The sequence below is a fragment of the Echinops telfairi genome, unplaced genomic scaffold (assembly GCF_000313985.2).
Source record: "Echinops telfairi isolate 266 unplaced genomic scaffold, ASM31398v2 ScPeMD7_42;HRSCAF=159, whole genome shotgun sequence".
Taxonomy (NCBI): Eukaryota; Metazoa; Chordata; class Mammalia; order Afrosoricida; family Tenrecidae; genus Echinops; species Echinops telfairi.
Window position 1 is genome coordinate 3,266,771 of NW_022103940.1, and position 17,756 is coordinate 3,284,526.

Below are 17,756 nucleotides of genomic sequence, written 5' to 3' on the forward strand. Positions count from 1 at the left end.
TTTTACCACTTGATCCTAGCTGACCTAGAAAGAATGGTGTATATTTCCTTGGCACTGGTCAGGTCCTCTACCAAGCTGTCTGGGCACCCTGGGCAGCAGACTGGATGCTCTGCAAGCCTGAGTGTGTGCCCATCCGGCTGCTTGTTCCTATAGCAGTAGACTCAGACGGTATTTGTCCCTTTGTGATTGACTACCTTCACTCTGCATGTCTTCCTGTTCCCTCCATGTCATGAGGTGTTTCATGGAATTTTTTTAGGAATATCTTATATTCCATTGTGTGTATATACCGGTGTTTTTTATCCAATCTTCTACTGATGGGAATGTAGGCTGTTTTCAACTTCTTGCTGTTGAGAACTGTGCTGTGAGGAACATGTCAGTCATGTTTCTTATTTCTTTGGGGTATAATGAATGCCCAGTAATGGTTTTACTGGGTCATGTATGCAGATGTTTTCATTTCAGGGGTTTCCATACTGAACCATTGGTCCATTTATTTATCATTATACTAGTACCAGCCTATTTTTCCAACAGTGGCTTTAGAATAGATTTTGAGATCAGTTGGTGCAAGACCACCTTTGTTCTTTGAGTTGTTCTTTTCATAACTTGGGCTTCTTCCCTCCCTACATGAAGTTAGTAACTATTTTTTCCATTTCTTTAAAAAATAATTCTGGAATGTGGATCAGGATTGGATTGAATTTATAAACTGCTCTAGGTAGGATTGACATTTTCACAATAAGAGTCTCCCGATCCAAGAACATGGGATACTCTTCCATTTGTGTAGGTCCTTTCTGGTTTCTTGTAATAATGTTCTGTAGTTTTCTTTGTACAGGTCTGTTTTTTTGTTTGTTTCATTTTTGCTTAGGTTTATTCCTAGGTATTTCAGCCTTTATGTGGATATTTTGAATTATACTGTTTTCTTGATGTCTTGCTTGTTATTCTCATCACTGGTATATAGGAATCCAATTGATTTTTGCTTGTTAATCTTGTATCTTGTTACTCTACTAAGCTCAGTTGTTTCCAATAATCCTATTGTGCACACCTTAGGATTTTCTCTATATAAAATTATATTGTCCACAAATAGTGAAAGTTTTCACTTCTTTGCCTGATTACATTACCTCTGTTTCTTGCCATTGTTTTATGGTCCTGGCTAGGACTTCCAGCACAATAATAAGAGTGGGAATAAGGGACAGCCTTGTCAGGGTCTGTGGGGGGAGGTCAGATGCGTAGGCATTTCCCCCCCCCCTCCTAGGGCAATCAGTTGTCAGAGTGCTGTATCATCCCACCACAGGGGTGGGCCTGCTCTCTGCCTCTGGGGACAATGGACAGGCTCCTGTAGGCGGAGTTTTCACCCTACTGATAATGGTTCCTATGGAGATCCAGAGACCACCCCCTCATTACTGTGTAACCTATAGTGCAGCCCCTCCCTGTGATGTATGTCTCTACCTGTAATTAGTGGGCTGGCTTGCCCTCAAAAGGTATATAGGTGTGAGTCAGCAATATAGAGCTCTCTGACTCTGATCGCTCCTTGCTGCTCACTCCCGGGTCACTCCCCTCTCTTCCCCCTCTCCCTTGTTCCCTTGCCCTCCTTCCCTTCCCCCTCTCTCCACATGGACCACCAAGCTGGGCTGAGGTGAGCAATGATACCATGTACTGTGTCTGACTGCATTATTGTAATATCTCTCATGCTCTCGCTGACTTTAATATAATACTTATATATCTCAACTGTACAATTGTGCTTACAGAACTTGTGAATAGTAGCAGTGGGTGGGGGCTGGCCCCTCACCCCCCACCTCCTCCCCGTGCCATTTTAATTTAATATTACAAGGGTCCCTTATTCAATAGAAATGTTTTGTTTTTCTCCACTAAGTATTGGTTTTTCATTGTCTCCTCTTATCCTATCTTCTTGCAAGTTTTATGAGGAATGAATTGGATACTGTTAAATTAAAGCCAAAGTTTTTATTGCCAGAGGAAATTTATTTTAATCCATCAAATTACAAATATTTTGTACATACTTATTCTGAATTTTTAAAAGCAATTTATAGCATATTTCTGGATTTTGTATGTTGATATCTTTCTAAAGCACAAAATTTAAATACATTTCATAAATTTTTAAAATGTGTATTCAAGATGTTACTTTGATAGATTTCCCCCCTAACATTTTATCTTAAACATTCTATTACTAAATGGAAAAATTAGAAGAATTTAAAGCTTAAATACTACTCTACTATGCTGCTTATTGTTTAATTTTGAGTTTTTGTAGTTATATGTCCTTAACGTGCTATTAGATAAATACAACATGAACAGAATTAAATGTATTGGTATATGAAAATAAGCTACAGCACAATTTGATGTTTCCATCATATAACATATTGAATTGAATACATTTAAAAATTGCTTGGCAAATGGTAGGTAATTGCACAGCTCACAGACATATTTGAGAAGAATTTTACTCATATAATTGTGGTCTCGAGATTCAGAAGGTGAGTTCACAGTTTTTGTCAATATGATATTCAATATTTGATGTATAGCTTGTGCATATAATATTACAACAATATATAACCAGTAAAAATCTAACAAGAGAGCATGTTATGGAATACCAAATTTATACATGTCTTAGAAGATGGTTATTGTAAAGGTTGACATATTGGGATCAGCATAACCATCTATTTTTTTTTCTTAAAAAATTTAATGCAGTAAAAACTTTCCCCTTGGAAACTGTGAGGTATTACTTAAGGTGATGTTGGAATAATATTTAAAATATACTGTATTTCAGATTTTAGTATTTAAGTATATTTAAAATATACTGTGTTTCAGATTTTAGATGTTTTCTTTTATATTATGTTATATTCCACCTAATAGAGTACCTTCAGTGGAAATAAAAATGTTTTTAACCTCTCAGATTCCTACCCCCAAACTATTAATTACCCTTTACACTTGTGAAAATATCAACTTTCACTACACATTTTAACAATTTTAAGTAATAAAGCTAAACCTAGACTACTGGATTGCTCTTTATATTATTAGTTATTAAAAATGCATACATTTGTTACTTTTTTGTAATTTCTGCTTAGAAACTTTTTGGCTTTACAAATGAGAGCAATTACAACTACATATTAAAACAACACAAAGATTCCTGTGTTTGATTATGAACGGCAGAACACAATAGGTTTTTTCACTTTTCCCTTCTTCCAACTCTATTTCATGAAATTATTTGGTTTTACTTCATAAAGCGGATTCATTGCAGTTTCAACACAGTAAGACATCCACCAGCTCTTCCAATGTTAAGAGGAATTTCCTAAAGCAAAAATAACAAAAGAAAGAAAAACTCTGTTTAATCTCTATCTTTACTATAATATAACTAATCATAAAATGGCTATTCTGATTCACCAGTAATCTTGTATAAAGATATTGGAAACTGCAGCCAAATTAAGAATGGGAAAATCAACAAGAGTTTTAGGCTTCTGTAAACCTGAGCTTGAAACTTGAATAAGTTTCACCTCTTCAGTAAACAAATTCTTCATTTGAAAAATTCTAACTGATTATACTCGTACTTTAATGTTATTATGACAACTATGGGAAATATCAAAAATAAGGAAGCATATAGTAGGTATAGTCCCATAATCTGGCATCTCACTTTCTCTTTCTAAGGTTAAACAATGAAGTAGTAATAGTCAAGAATAGAATCCTAGTGTCCTAGCAAGTTCTAGTCCGCAATGTTCACAAAAGTAACACCCACAATTTCATTTAAAAATATTGATTCTTATATTGGGCTTAACCCCATAGTTGCTAAAATTTGTTTCTTCAAGTTATGCCTCACATGGAGTATTAACAAAATAGGGAGCTATTTACATGGTAGAATTTGAGGGATTCTGAGTCTTAATAGATTTGAATATTGGAAGAGAGATTTGGTAACTCATTTTCAGGTGTATTAAATTAGCACCTATTGTTTTAGAACAGAAGCCAATTATAGAAAGAGGAATTTAAGTGAAAGCGAAGGTGATGTTAGGCTCTAACTAGGTGGTTCTGCCTGTGTATGGAGCGAGTGAAAGTTAATTAAACTTCATTTTTTAAACAACCCATCATTTAAATCAATACAATACCATTCAATATTTTGGAATAAAATCAGGGCCATCTCTAGCAAAACTGTCACAAGGGTAAAGTTTGCTTTTAGCATGATCAAGATGTACTTTCAGTGTCCTTTCTCATACATCATCTTTTAAATACCCAGTCCTATTGAGAGAGTCTAATTCTGGTCCCTTGTACACTAAACTCCTTGAATGACTGAGGAAGTTAGGGATATTTGTAGCTTACACTGTATTATTATGGAGGGACTTGAATAAATGCTTTTCTTAGCATCAACCAACTAGAAGAGATATATGTGAAATAAGCTATTGCTCTTTGGTTGTCAGGTTCTAATACCCACATAGAATGTTGGCCAAGATAAGGTTCTTAAATTACTGAATTTGATCACTTTCCTTTCCATAAAGGGAAGCTTTCCATGAAATCAAGAAAGCATTTTGTCCTTTTTCATATGAGCATTCATGTATCCTGGTAATGATAAACTAAAAATTTTTAATATCATTGGAAATATATCTAGCTAGGCCCAAGAGCAGCAGTTTTCAACCTGTGGGCCACGACCCCTTTGGGGGAGGAATGACCCTTTCACAGGGGTCGCCCTATTCGTAACAGTAGCAAATTTACAGCTATGAAGTAGCAACAAAAATAATTTTATGGTTGGGGGTCACCACAACATGAGAAACTGTATTAAAGGGTCACGGCATTAAGAAAGTTGAGAACCACTGCCCTAGAGGAAGAAGCTAACAAAACTAAATATCCATTTTAAAATATATTATTTAAGTCAGAAATACACTAATTTTAAAGCCATAATGAGACTACCTCTTTCCATTCATTTTTCCGTGAATCATATGACTCAACAGTGTTCAAGTAGGCATGTCCATTGTATCCTCCAACTACATAAAGTCTGTCTCCAAGGGTGCATACCGCAACAGCATCTCGAGGTACATTCAGAGGGGCCACACTTGACCATGCATCAGCTTTTGGATCATACCTTAAAAGAGTTAAGAAAAAAATAAAGAATAGTGAATCCAATAGTGCTATAATTCAGAATATTAGGTGTTAACAATATGTATGTTTGTTCAAAATAATTAAAATAATAAATACCAAAATTAGCTAATAAATATGTATATGGCAAAATTCTGTTCAACCACCAGAGGTCACCAAAAGCAAACAGAAAATTTATTTCTTTTACAAACTATCTTACATTTCCTTAATCGGTATTAAGATTGAAGATATTTTTGGAGCCTAATATTATGATGAATATATTCCCTCACTCAATTAGGATGGAGGTTAGGAAGCTTTTGTTTTTCTTTTATTGTTTGTTCCTCAAAGCTTTTACAGAGGGCTCCCATTTTAAACCACATGAATATATAGTCTTTAATTTTGATCTGTGTTAGATAAACAAGTGCCTTCCTTTGAGTAAAATTTAGAGGTAGAATGACCATAGTTTATCCTGTCATTTCCCCTTGTGAGAGTTCTCTTTTCATTTACACAAGCCTGGAATTTTTCCTTTTCTTTTCTACTTTACTTCTCAGTTAACTCCTTACACCAACACCTTTTCAGTAAGCAGAATCAAAGATACTTCATTCAGTAACATTCATTAAAATAAACTGCAAGAATTGTTTCCTAATACTTGAAGCCTAACTTTAAATTAAGACATTATAGTAAAATTTAAAAAACAATGAACAAGAAAATTCATATAATTACACATTAAATATAGGCAAAGCATTATATATATTCTTGACCATAATCTTAAGTCCCCTCTTTATTGTGTATCCCCGTCCCTTATTCATTTTTAACAGTTTTATTGGCATATATTCACATATAATACAATTGAATAGTTCAATAACATCAAGAAGAATTGTACAATCTTAACCATGATTAGTTTTAGAACATTTTCTTCATTCTTATACTAATTGTTATTAGCTCCCCATTTCCGTCTAACCATCCCTCAGATATGCACTTATCATAAAAATAAAACAGATAATATTATCTCTCATTAAAAACGGAATGCTAACTATCACTTATGATTAGGATCACTTATGATCTTCTTTCCTTCAGTGTCTTCATCCTCTATTTTATACAATATATCATCATTAGATACATATACTCCAAAATGCGTTCACTGTGATATTCCAATTTCTAAAATATAATTATCCCGTACTAAGAAGATAAAATAGAAAATATTCCACTTCTACATTTTATACCATGAGACAATCTTGTGTTTTCAACTGCTCAATCAAGCTTATTCTTCAGAAAGTTTCTGCTCCTAAATATGTAATTTTCTCCTTCTTTACCTTTATGATCATTCCCAGTCCTGACATTTCCTCCTTTACTTTTTATGCCTAAAATGTACAAATATTACCTATTCCAAGTACTTTCCATGAGGATACCAGTCAATCATCTCTCTATTGAATTCCCATAACCTTACTGACTGTAAATTTGTCACTTTGTTTTACATTAATATTTAACTATTTCTTGAAAAAAAATATATCTCTGAAGGGAATATGACAGGAATAAATATAAAAACATATGACTGACTTTGTTTAACAAACATGCCATAATTTATTCTTCAAAAGGAATGTCCTTCATTCCAAGACATTACCTTTGGAAAACAAAATATTTATTGTAATATAGAAAATTTTTGAAACATTATTAAAATCTCTTTGGAAATTATTTTTATCAGTTTGTGGTATTAAATCTTCTTCCTTTTGAGGACTGACTTAAATTTAGAAACCCTAGTATTATTTTGATTTCAATTTGGTGACTATGCTGAGTGATGTATATTGAAATAACATGTTTTCCTTCATGAATTCTATTTCATTTTATATTTTATACTTTGCATATAAATCAATAAGATATCTAATTTTTATATGCTTCTTAAGCAGGATCTAAAGTACAAAGAGGATTTATCTAAAACATATTGAGCCAGGAATAATTGCATAATTTTACAAAAGATTAACTTATAAAATGATTATCCTTTGTATGGAGGTCTACTTTGTGCTAATTAATTTTTTTGGTTCATAATAAAATTCAATATACACATACATAAATAAATAGACATATATTACCGTTCCACATAGTTAGAAAGCGTGGCGCTCACACTAGTTGCAGGGGAATCATGACCCCCTACAACATATATGAATCCATTGTATGCTCCAACTCCCACACCTCCACGTCTTTTGGACATTGGAGCACATGGAGTCCATTTGTTAGTGTGAGGGTCAAAGCATTCCACGGACTGGAGGCAGGAACTTCCATCGCGTCCACCAATAGCATATAACCTAGAAGAAACACACACCCACAAAAAGGGTAAAAACATTTCCAATTTGTACCACTGATGTAAGTGAGAAAACCAGGCTCAAAGTATCCCAATTCTCTAGTTATAACTTCAGAAGACCCCTGGTGGTACTGTGGTGTAAATATTGTACTGCTAACCACACAGTAAATGGTTCAAACCCACCAGGTTGCTCCATGGGAGAAAGTTGAGGCTATCTGTTCCTATAAAAATGTATGGCCTTTAAAACACTATACAGGATCACCATGGGTTGGAATCAACTTGATGGCAGTAAGTTTGGGGTTTAACTATTTTATTTTGTAGCAATTAAACTGTTTGTGAATAGAAAGTTACCGGAGTACACCAAAAAGTAAGCCCTGGGGCTTAATGGTTATGTGTTAGGTTGTAATCTGCAAGGTTGGCTATTCAAAACTCTGTGGAGAAAAAGACAGGGAGTCACAATTTATTCTTCAAAAGGATGTTCGCCATTTCAAGATATTACATTTGGAAAACTCCCATAAATAGTTACAGTCTCAAAAACTTATAAGGGCATTTCTACCTTGTCCTACAGGGTTGCTATGAGTTGACAAAGAATCGATGGAAGTGAATATATATACACATACATATACATATACATGTGAAATAAAAGTTGTCCTTACTCAAAGTGCCTTTGATGTTATTACAAATGAAGTGCAGGGAAAGAAGCATTCCCACAAGGGATGATAGAATGGTTCCACTTGCCAAACTCACCATTCTTACAATTTTAGCTAGCACTACTTGCCTAGCATTAGAATTCATATTGTTATGCTTTTTTTAAGCAAAAAGTATTTACAACTAAGAAGATATAAACTTCATATGCATAAAAAAGATGTAGAAGTAAGATTTTCCCCTCAAATATCGGCTGCTATCAAACTACTCCCTTTAACTTTAAAATGCAAATTCTTTTGATGAGTAGACCTTTAAATTTAATTCTGAATGAATAAATACTAAACTACATGTCCCACAACTTGTCTGTCAAGTTGTTGTACTGTGATGGCTTGTGTGTTGCTGTGATTCTGAAATGTATGTCACTGGTATTTCAAATATCAGCGCGGTCACCCCAAAGTAAACAGGTTTCAGCACAGATTTCTTATTAAGACCAGACTATAGAGAAAGAATGGGTTGTCCACATCAGCAGGATTACCCACAGAAAATCTATGGAACACACTGAAAACTTCACGAATATCAGAAGAATACTGTCAGAGATAGTGCCAGAAGATGAATCCCTCCAGTCTGAATGCACTCAAAATATGACTGAGAAATATGACTGTACCTTCTTAAAGTACAGCTGACAATAATGACACGGATTGAGTAAAGCCTGCAGAACCTTCATTTGCTAATAGGGCACAACTCAAAAAGAGAAGAAACAACTGCAAACATCAATTACTAATTGAAAATAGGAATGTATGAATCAAGGAAAGTGTGAATCAAGGAAAACTGAAAGTTGTCAAAAATAAAATGAAATGCATAAAGATGGATAGTCTGGGATATAGCAAGCTGAAATGGGCTGGTATTAGCCATTTTGAATTGGGAAATCATGTGGATTACTATGCAGGGAATGACACACTCAGGAGGAATGGTGTCACATTCATCATCAAAAGAGATACTACAAGATCTTGATGTACAATGCTGACTGTGATAAGATAATATCTATCCAGATAAAAGGAAATCAAATCACTATAAGTATTATTCAAATTTATGCACTGATAACTGAAACGAGATATGCAGAAATTGAAGAATTTTACCTTAGGCTTCAGTATGAAGTTGTTCAACCGTGCAATTAAGATGCACTGATAATTATTGGCAATTGGAATGTAAATGCTGGAAACGGAAGAGGAAGGAACAGTAGTCGGAAAACATGGATTTGATGATTGAAACAAAGTTGGAGATTGCATGATAGAATTTTGGAAAACCAACAATGTATTCATAGCAAGTACCTTTTTTCAACAACACAAAAGTTGACTATCCCCATGGACTTCCCCAGATGGAATACAAAGAATACAAATTGACTACATCTGTGGGAAGAGACAAGGGAGCAGTTCAACATCAGGAGCTAAAACCAGGTCTTCTATTGACTGTGGAATGGACCATTAATTGTTCATATGTAACTTCAGGATAAAGCTGAAGAAAATTAAAACAAGTTCATGAGAGCCAAAATACAATCTTGAGTTTATCCCACCTGAATTTAGATAATGTCTCAATAACAGATTTGATGCATTAAAGTCTAATAACAAAAGATCTGATGAGCTGGGAGGACATCAAGAATATCATTCATGAAAAAAACCCAAAGGTCATTAAAAAGTCTGGGGTCTTAAAGGCTTGAAGGTAAACAAACGGCCATCTAGCCCAGAAGCAACATAGCCCACATGGAAGAAGCACACCTGCCTGTGTGATCACGAGGCGTCGAGTCGAAGGGATCAGGTATCAAGCACCAAAGAACAAAAATCCATCATATCATCATGAATGTGTGTGTGGGGGGGTGCGGGGTGGGGACCCAAGGCCCATCTGTAGGCAACTGGCCTACCCCAGAGGGGTAGAGGAGAGTAGATGAGTCACTCCGAGCGCAGTATAGCATCGATGAAACATACAACTTTCCTCCAGTTCTTAAATGCTTCCTCCACCACCACTATCATTACCCTAATTCTACCTTACAAACCTGGCTAGACCAAAGGATGTACACTGGTGCAGATAGGAACTGGAAACACAGGGAAACCAGGATGGATGGTCCTTTCAGGACCAGTGGTGAGAGTGGCAATAGGGGAGGGAGGAGTGAAGGTGGGGTAGAAAGGGGGAACCAATTACAAGGATCTACATCTAACCTCCTCCCTGGGGGATGGACAACAGTAAAGTGGGTGAAGAGAGACGTCGGGCAGCGTAAGATATGATAAAATACTAATAATTTATAAATTATCAAGGGTTCATGAAGGGGAGGTCAACGGGGAGGGAGGGGAAAAATGAGCTGATACCAAGGGCTCAAGGGGAAAGCAAATGTTTTGTGAATGATGAGTGCAACAAATGTACAAATGTGCTTGACACAATGGATTGCAATAAGAGTTGTACGAGCCCCCAATAAAATGATTTAAATTAAAAAGAGAGACAGGAAAGAAAGAAAAGATCAAATTAGATCTCGGAAGAGGCTCTGAAACTTGCTCTTAATCATAGGGTAGCTAAAACAAATTGTAGGATGACGAAGTCAAAGAAATGAATAGAAAATTTCTAAGGGCAGCTCAAGAAAACAAAGCAAAAAATAGTATAATACTAATATTATAATATGTGTAGAGACCTAAAGTTACAAGTCCAACAGGGAAGAACACACTCAATATATACAAACTGAAAGGAATCAAGACTAATTCAAACTAGAGTTGCAATCTTGAAAGATTATGTGAGCAAAATATTGAAAGGCAGGAAGCACCTAAAAGAACTAGTCAGCATTTCACCACTTCAGGAGGTGGCATATGAACAAGAAGCAACAGTGCTGAAGGAAGAACTTCAAGATACACTGAAAACATTATCCAAAAACAAGACTCCAGGAACTGACAGATTAATAATTGAAACGTTTCAACATGTTGATGAAGCACTTACTCGTCTCGCCTATGCCAGGTAATTTAGAAGACAGCTGCTTGGCCAACTAACTGGAAGAGATTCATATTTGTGCCGATTCCAATGGAAGGTGACCCAACACAGGGCTCAAATTAGAAAACAATATCATTGATATCACATTCAAATAAAATTTTGCTAAAGATCATGCAAAAATGATTGACAGGCAGCTGCCAGATGTTCAGGCTGATTCACAAGAGGATGTGAGCAAGGGATATCTTTGCTGATGTCAGATGGACCTTGGCTGAAAGGAGAGAATACGTGAAGGATGATTGTTTGTGTTTTACTGACTAGGCCAAAGCATTAGCCTGTTTGGATCAGAGCAAACTATGGTTAACCTTCAGAAGAATGGGAATTCCAGAACACTTCATTGTGCTCATGTGGAACTAAGCATGGCTCAAGAGGCAACTCTGCAAACAGAACATGAGAATACTGCATGGTTTAAAATCAGGAAAGGTTTGTGTCAAGGTTGTATCCTCTCACCATACTTATTCAATTTGGATGCTAAGCAAATAATTAGAAAAGCTTATTGATATGAAGAAGAATGTGGCATCAGGATCAGAGTTTAGCTTATTTAACAACCTGTAATATGCAGATAGCACAACCCTGCTTGCTGAAAATCAAGGAAGAATTGTAGCACTTGCTTATGAAGATCAAGGATTGCAGATCTCCACGTAAAGAGGACCAAAATCCTCACAATTGGACCAATAACTAACATCATGATAAATGGAGAAAAGGTTAAAGTTGTCAAGAATTTTGTCTAACTTGGATCCATAATCACTGTTCATGGAAGCAATAGTCAAGAGATCAAAAGATGAGCTGGATTAGGTAAATCTGCTGCACAAGACATCTTTAGATTATTGAAAACAAGAATGCTACTTTGAGGACTAAGATGAGCCTGACTCAAGCCATGGTATTTTCAATGACCTCATATGCATTTGAACATTTGACACTGATTGAGGGAAACCTAAGAAAAATTGATGCATTTGAATTGTGGTGCTGGAGCACAGTACTGAAAGTACCATGGACTGCTAAAAGGAAAAACAAATGTGTCTTGGAAAAAGTATGGCCAGAGTATTCCTTAGAGAGAAGGATGGCAAGACTTCATCTACCATATTTTAGACATGCTGTCAGGAGAGATCAGTCTCTGGAGAAAGACGTCATGCTTGGTAAAACAGAGGAGCAGTGAAAAAGAGGAAGGCCCTCAAGGAGATGGATTGAAGTCGTGGCTGCAACCTTGGGGTCAATCATGGGAACAGCTGTGAGGATGGTGCAGGGCTAGGCAGCGTTTCATTTTGCTGTGGGTCAGAATGGATTTGATGACACCTAACAAGAACACATATGGTGAGGTATTGTATTTAAGCATAGTCAATACAGATACACAAGATGCCTCCTGACACTGACCCATGGTGGTGTCTGAAAGCATCATCACTTAAGCACTCATGTAAATGATAGTGACTGTCTCCAAAGTCAGAATGTAGATGCCATCTTGGGAGAAGTAACAGGGTAAGGTGTTAGCATCTTTTAATATCAGGTTTCAGTATATTACCTTGATTTCATAGGCAAGTGATCAGGAAAAGGGAATGATTCATAAAGGACAGGATTAGTTATGATTTTGTATTTGGGAAACTTAAATGTCCAAAGAAGATAGTATTGAAGAGCAGAATGCTTAACTCTATTACAAACAATGCCAGGCCAAAAGTTTCATAAAGCAAGAATAAGTTATAATGTAAAAAAAATAATTTCCTAAGGGTAATAATTGGAATTTGTTTGCCTACAAAAATGTTTTATACTTTAGGGTACATATACATCACTTGAGGATCTTATTAAAATTAAGATTGGGATTCAGTAGGTTTTAAGGTTATCTAAGATTCTATCTTTCTGCATCACTTTTAGGTAATAACACACGTGTTTCTAATCACAGTAGCACACTTTGAGAAGAAAGGGCATACAAAAATGTTAACCAAATGCTTATTTTGGATAAGCATATTCTATCATAATGAGGGTAGGTTTCTATGAAAGTTATTTTGTTATTAATTACACCTATACCCTTGCCAATCAGAATGCTTTATTTATTGATGGATCACATCACTGAAGTTCTATACCACATACCCTGAAAGCAAAGAACGTGCATATTTAGGTTTACTCACTTGTTATTTAATGTAGCAACACCAACTGTGCTTCTAGGAGTTGACATACTGGCCACATAATTCCACTGATGTCCCTCAGGATCCCATCTTTCTACAGTATTTAAATAACTCCAACCATCATGACCACCAATGGCATACATTGGCCCTTCAAGTGTGGTTACACCTAAAATATGAAAATAGTCTGAAAGTTTAACTAGGTATTCCTTACAGAATATACATTGCTTAATTTTGCATGCTATTGATTGCTTGGAAATTGGTTACTTACTTATGTGGTTCTGTGTATACATGAATAATTTACCAGTTCTATTTGTTGGTGCCCTGGTAATGTATAAGAGCTCTGCTGGTGTAGCGGTTACATGTTGGGCTGCAATCCTGAAGGTCAGCAGTTCAAAATCACCAGCTCCTCCTTGAAATATGAGGCTTTCTACTCCAGTAAACAGTTCAGTCTTGGAAGCTCGCAGGGGCAATCTTACCCTGTCTGATAGGGCCACTATGAGCGGGAATGGGCTCGATGGCAGTGAGTTTCATTTTTCAGACTGTGTTACTGAGAAGAATAGTGAAAGCACCATGGACTACTAAAAGGACAAACTGACCTGTCTTGGAAGAAGTACGGCCACAGTGCTCCTTAAAGGCAAGAATGGCAAGGCTTCATCTTACATACTTTGGACACGTTATCAAGAATGTACCTGCAAATATTCAGGTGAATCAAAGCTCCCTACTTCTCTAGAAGGTACCATTTTATGCTTCTAAAATGTCTTGGGGAAACTGTGACTTAATTTTAACTTACAGTTACTCTTAATCAAAGTAGTTTTATTGAGTAGCTCTGTTTGGGACCTACATCCAAAGGCTTTTGCAAAAATGTAGACTTGACTCTTCCAAGAAAGGACAAGATTCATCTAACTAGACCACAATGCTTCTTTATCATCAAGTGCTCTCTTCTCTAAGTTGAGCTTTGAAGAAAACATCTTGATTATAGTTATATGTTCCGTAATACTACATCCTTCTAACAGATGGTCTCTTAAAAGAGAACCCATTAGTAGGTCACTGGAGATCCCTTTGCACAGGGGTCTCGGGGAGGAGACAAGCCAGTCAGGGTGTGATGTAGCAACGATGAAAAATACAACTTTCCTCTAGTTCCTAAATGCTTCCTCCTACCCCACTATCATGATACAAATTCTACCTTGCAAGTCTGGCTAGACCAGAGGATGTACACTGGTAGATAGGAACTGGAAATACAGGGAATCCAGGGTGGATGATTCCCTTCAGGACCAGTGGTGTGAGTGGCGATACTGGGAGGGTAGGTTGGAAAGAGGGAACCAATTAAAAGACACTATATGTGACCTCCTCCCTGGGGGACGGACAACAGAAAAGTGGGTGAAGGGAGATGTCGGACAGGGCAAGATATGACAAAATAACAATTTATAAATTATCAAGGGCTCACGAGGGAGGGGGGAGCGGGGAGGGAGGTGAAAAATGAGGACCTAATGCCGGGGGCCTAAGTGGAAAGCAAATGTTTTGAGAATGATGAGGGCAATGAGTGTACAAATGTGCTTTACACAATTGATGTGTGTATGGATTGTGATAAGAGTTGTATGAGCCCCTAATAAAATGATTAAAAAAAAGAGACCTCCTTTAAGAGACTGTTCGACCAGAGGCAGGACTAACAAATATGCCATCTGCAATATAAAGAAAATTCCAACATGAAGTTCCAATGTGAAGAAAGCTTTTACCATTTGTTTAAGCTTTTTGAGGATTTAGAGACATTTTAACAAGGATTTGACTACATCCTAACAATGAAGAGCTGGGCTTAATTTTTAAAAGGACAAAAATAATACTAAATATGCATTCTTTAGAAGCAAAAAGTATTAAGTTCTTACCTAAGCCATGTCTATGTGTTAACATGGGTGGCATTACAGACCAGATATTGCCAACAGGGTTAAAACATTCTACAGTATTCAATGTTTTTAAACCGTCTCTTCCTCCTACAACAATGAGCTTATTATCAATAACTGCAACACCAAACTGAAGTCTACGGCCATTCATGGTGCCAATATATATCCAGCTGTTGGTCCTGAGGTCATATTTTTCCATTGTAGTGGTACCTGTTAAAGTGACATGGAGCAGTTTTTAAAATTGCTTCCTATTAAAATTTTGAATTGGCATAACATAATATATTTATGTTCCCACATCTCATAGCACAGAAGCCGTGAATTCAATTTAATACTAAAGTAGCCTAGATGATTCTCTAACCTCTGGGACATGATAAAGGGTAATGTTTCATCACTCCTGGGTCCAAATAGAAAAATCAGAATAAAATAATTAATTTTAATTTATATCTCCATAAAACCTTCTTTGGATAGTCTATGCTACTGGTAGTACAAACATATTCAGTCAGACAAGTATTTCACAACAACAGCAAAATATCTTGCAATCTATTACTGAATGTTTACACATGATTACAGTATTACAGTTTACATGCCTATGGTAATTTAATGTGAAATTTATATACTTTTATATTTTCCAGTTTGTTTTATTAATGTGTGTGTGTGGTGTGTGTGTAGGTTAAAATTCAAATGACTTAAGTGCCAAAAGTCCTTTTTAAAGGGTATTCAGTATTGATTCACACAATGTTACATGATGGCAGCTCAAAGGAATATAATTATGCATCTAGAATTCGGTGGTATTTCATCTTTTGTATAATAGTAAGAATCTGATTTTTGCTCATTTACTGAAATATCATGCATACTACCACTGACTTTAGTTAGAATCACAATAGTAAACTGTCACTTCTATAGGCAGTGCTTCTTATCATCATTCAAAATAACAGCTTCTATTCCTTAGTTAAAGCTTTTGGACTACAGGGATACTTCTGAACAATAAAAAAGGTAGAAAATTAAATGTAAAAACATTTATACCTATATTGTATGTAAAACAGCTTATGAGAAATTTAGGGAATTTAATCAGCACCTCAAAATTCTTTTGAAATTGTTTTTGAGAATCTAAGGAAACTGATTACAAGAAACTAGAAGGTATTTTTCTGTTCCTGTCAAAAACTAATTTGGACAAAAGTGTCCTATTTATAATAAACCTTTATTAAGTTTGCTCTGAAAGTATTTAATATTGAAAATTAATACCAAATTTTATAAATTTATTCCATACAAAATTGCTTGTGAAGAATTTATACAACTATAATGAAAAGTTCTATAATGTAATTTGATAAATGAAATCACAGAGTCTTACGTTTGTGAAAATTAGTTTTAGATGCACTTATTTAAATATACCTTTAATACCATTTTCAAGAATGCTGTTAATGTACCTTCTGTTTCTGAATGAAGACACTATTAAAATTAAATAATGTGCTTCTGTTACCTTTCAAAGTATCCATTCCTCCCACAGCATAAAGTGCCCCCACGGTTGATTTTCTAGGCCTGGTCCGAGGGCTTTGCATTGTGGATCTTCTATCAGGTAATAGATGATACTTCATAGCTTCTATCAACAGCTTTTGACATTCAAGATTACCAGCAAACATGGAGCTGTTTTCAAGATCCGCCAGTAACTACAAAGAAGGATGAATATTTTCCATTCCACCATTAGAAATAACTTATCTTTATCTCTATAACTTTGAAGAAACTAAAGATTATTTATTATTTTAAATGACTTAATAGATGTTTGATTTCAGTTCTCATTTTAAAAGGCTAAAAAGCCTAATAGGTAATGGTTATACAGATGTATTTTATTGACACATGGTTTGTATTTGGAATATATACACATATAATCTGGAGGGACGAACACAAAAAGCACTCAAGAAAAGTGTTACTGAAAGAAGTCAAAGAGAATGGCACTGTTAGCACAAAGTAAGGCTTTCCCAATCTAATGCTTTTACATAGAGCAAGCAGCCACCTTCTTAGTGGATTTTTCTTTTTCCACTGGTCCAAACATGCCCAATTAAAATAATGTAATCCATAGAATCTATCTTCTATCATTAAATCATATGCTTAGGGTACTGTGAATGTAGATGGATTTTAACTGAGTTAAGATATATGCATTAATAACTAGCCAACCTAGCAGCCAAAGCAAAGGATCAATCTTTTCTATCATTTCCTAGCAGAAAATAAAATTTTAACTGAACAGAATAAAAGACACGTATGATATTTTTCTCAGAGGGTTTGGGGAGAGGTCATGTAATTTTATTTTATTTCCTAATGAATGTATATATTATTCAAAACCATTTTATTGGGAGCTAATACAGATGCCATATCATTCTATAGTTCTATCCCATCAAGCAATATTGTACAATTGCTAACACAATCAGTTTCAAAACATCAGCTTCCCCTTTTAAAGGGTCAATTGGACTGTTTTCTTGTATTTGTGTATTGGTCCTATATATCACATAACATAGAGGAAGAAGAGCATGGAGATGCTAATCTCACGCCATAAAACTTCGCTGACGTTTTCTGCTCTGCACTGGTTAAACCCAATTCTGTTATCTTCCCAGTGGTCATGGATCAGTACTTTGACTCAGCTGATGATGCTTCATGGATTTTCTGAATACATGTACACTGGAAATTGGTTTAAGAACTAAGCTATGTAATGTATTTTTTCTCTCAAATGTATTCTTC

The 17,756-nt window shown here is 35.6% G+C and overlaps 1 protein-coding gene across 1 annotated transcript in view; it reads right to left on the reverse strand.

Moving 5' to 3' along the window:
* Window positions 1-1,938: 1,938 nt before the first annotated feature.
* Window positions 1,939-17,756, reverse strand: part of KLHL4 (kelch like family member 4) — a 71,676-nt gene continuing 55,858 nt past the window's right edge. The window contains exons 6-11 of the mRNA XM_004714146.3: window positions 16,507-16,693; window positions 15,015-15,239; window positions 13,138-13,300; window positions 7,146-7,358; window positions 4,894-5,065; window positions 1,939-3,292 (exon numbers count right to left, since the gene is read on the reverse strand). Coding sequence (XP_004714203.1) covers window positions 3,233-3,292; window positions 4,894-5,065; window positions 7,146-7,358; window positions 13,138-13,300; window positions 15,015-15,239; window positions 16,507-16,693 — 1,020 coding nt within the window. The 3' untranslated portion in view covers window positions 1,939-3,232. The remainder of the gene's footprint in view (window positions 3,293-4,893; window positions 5,066-7,145; window positions 7,359-13,137; window positions 13,301-15,014; window positions 15,240-16,506; window positions 16,694-17,756) is intronic.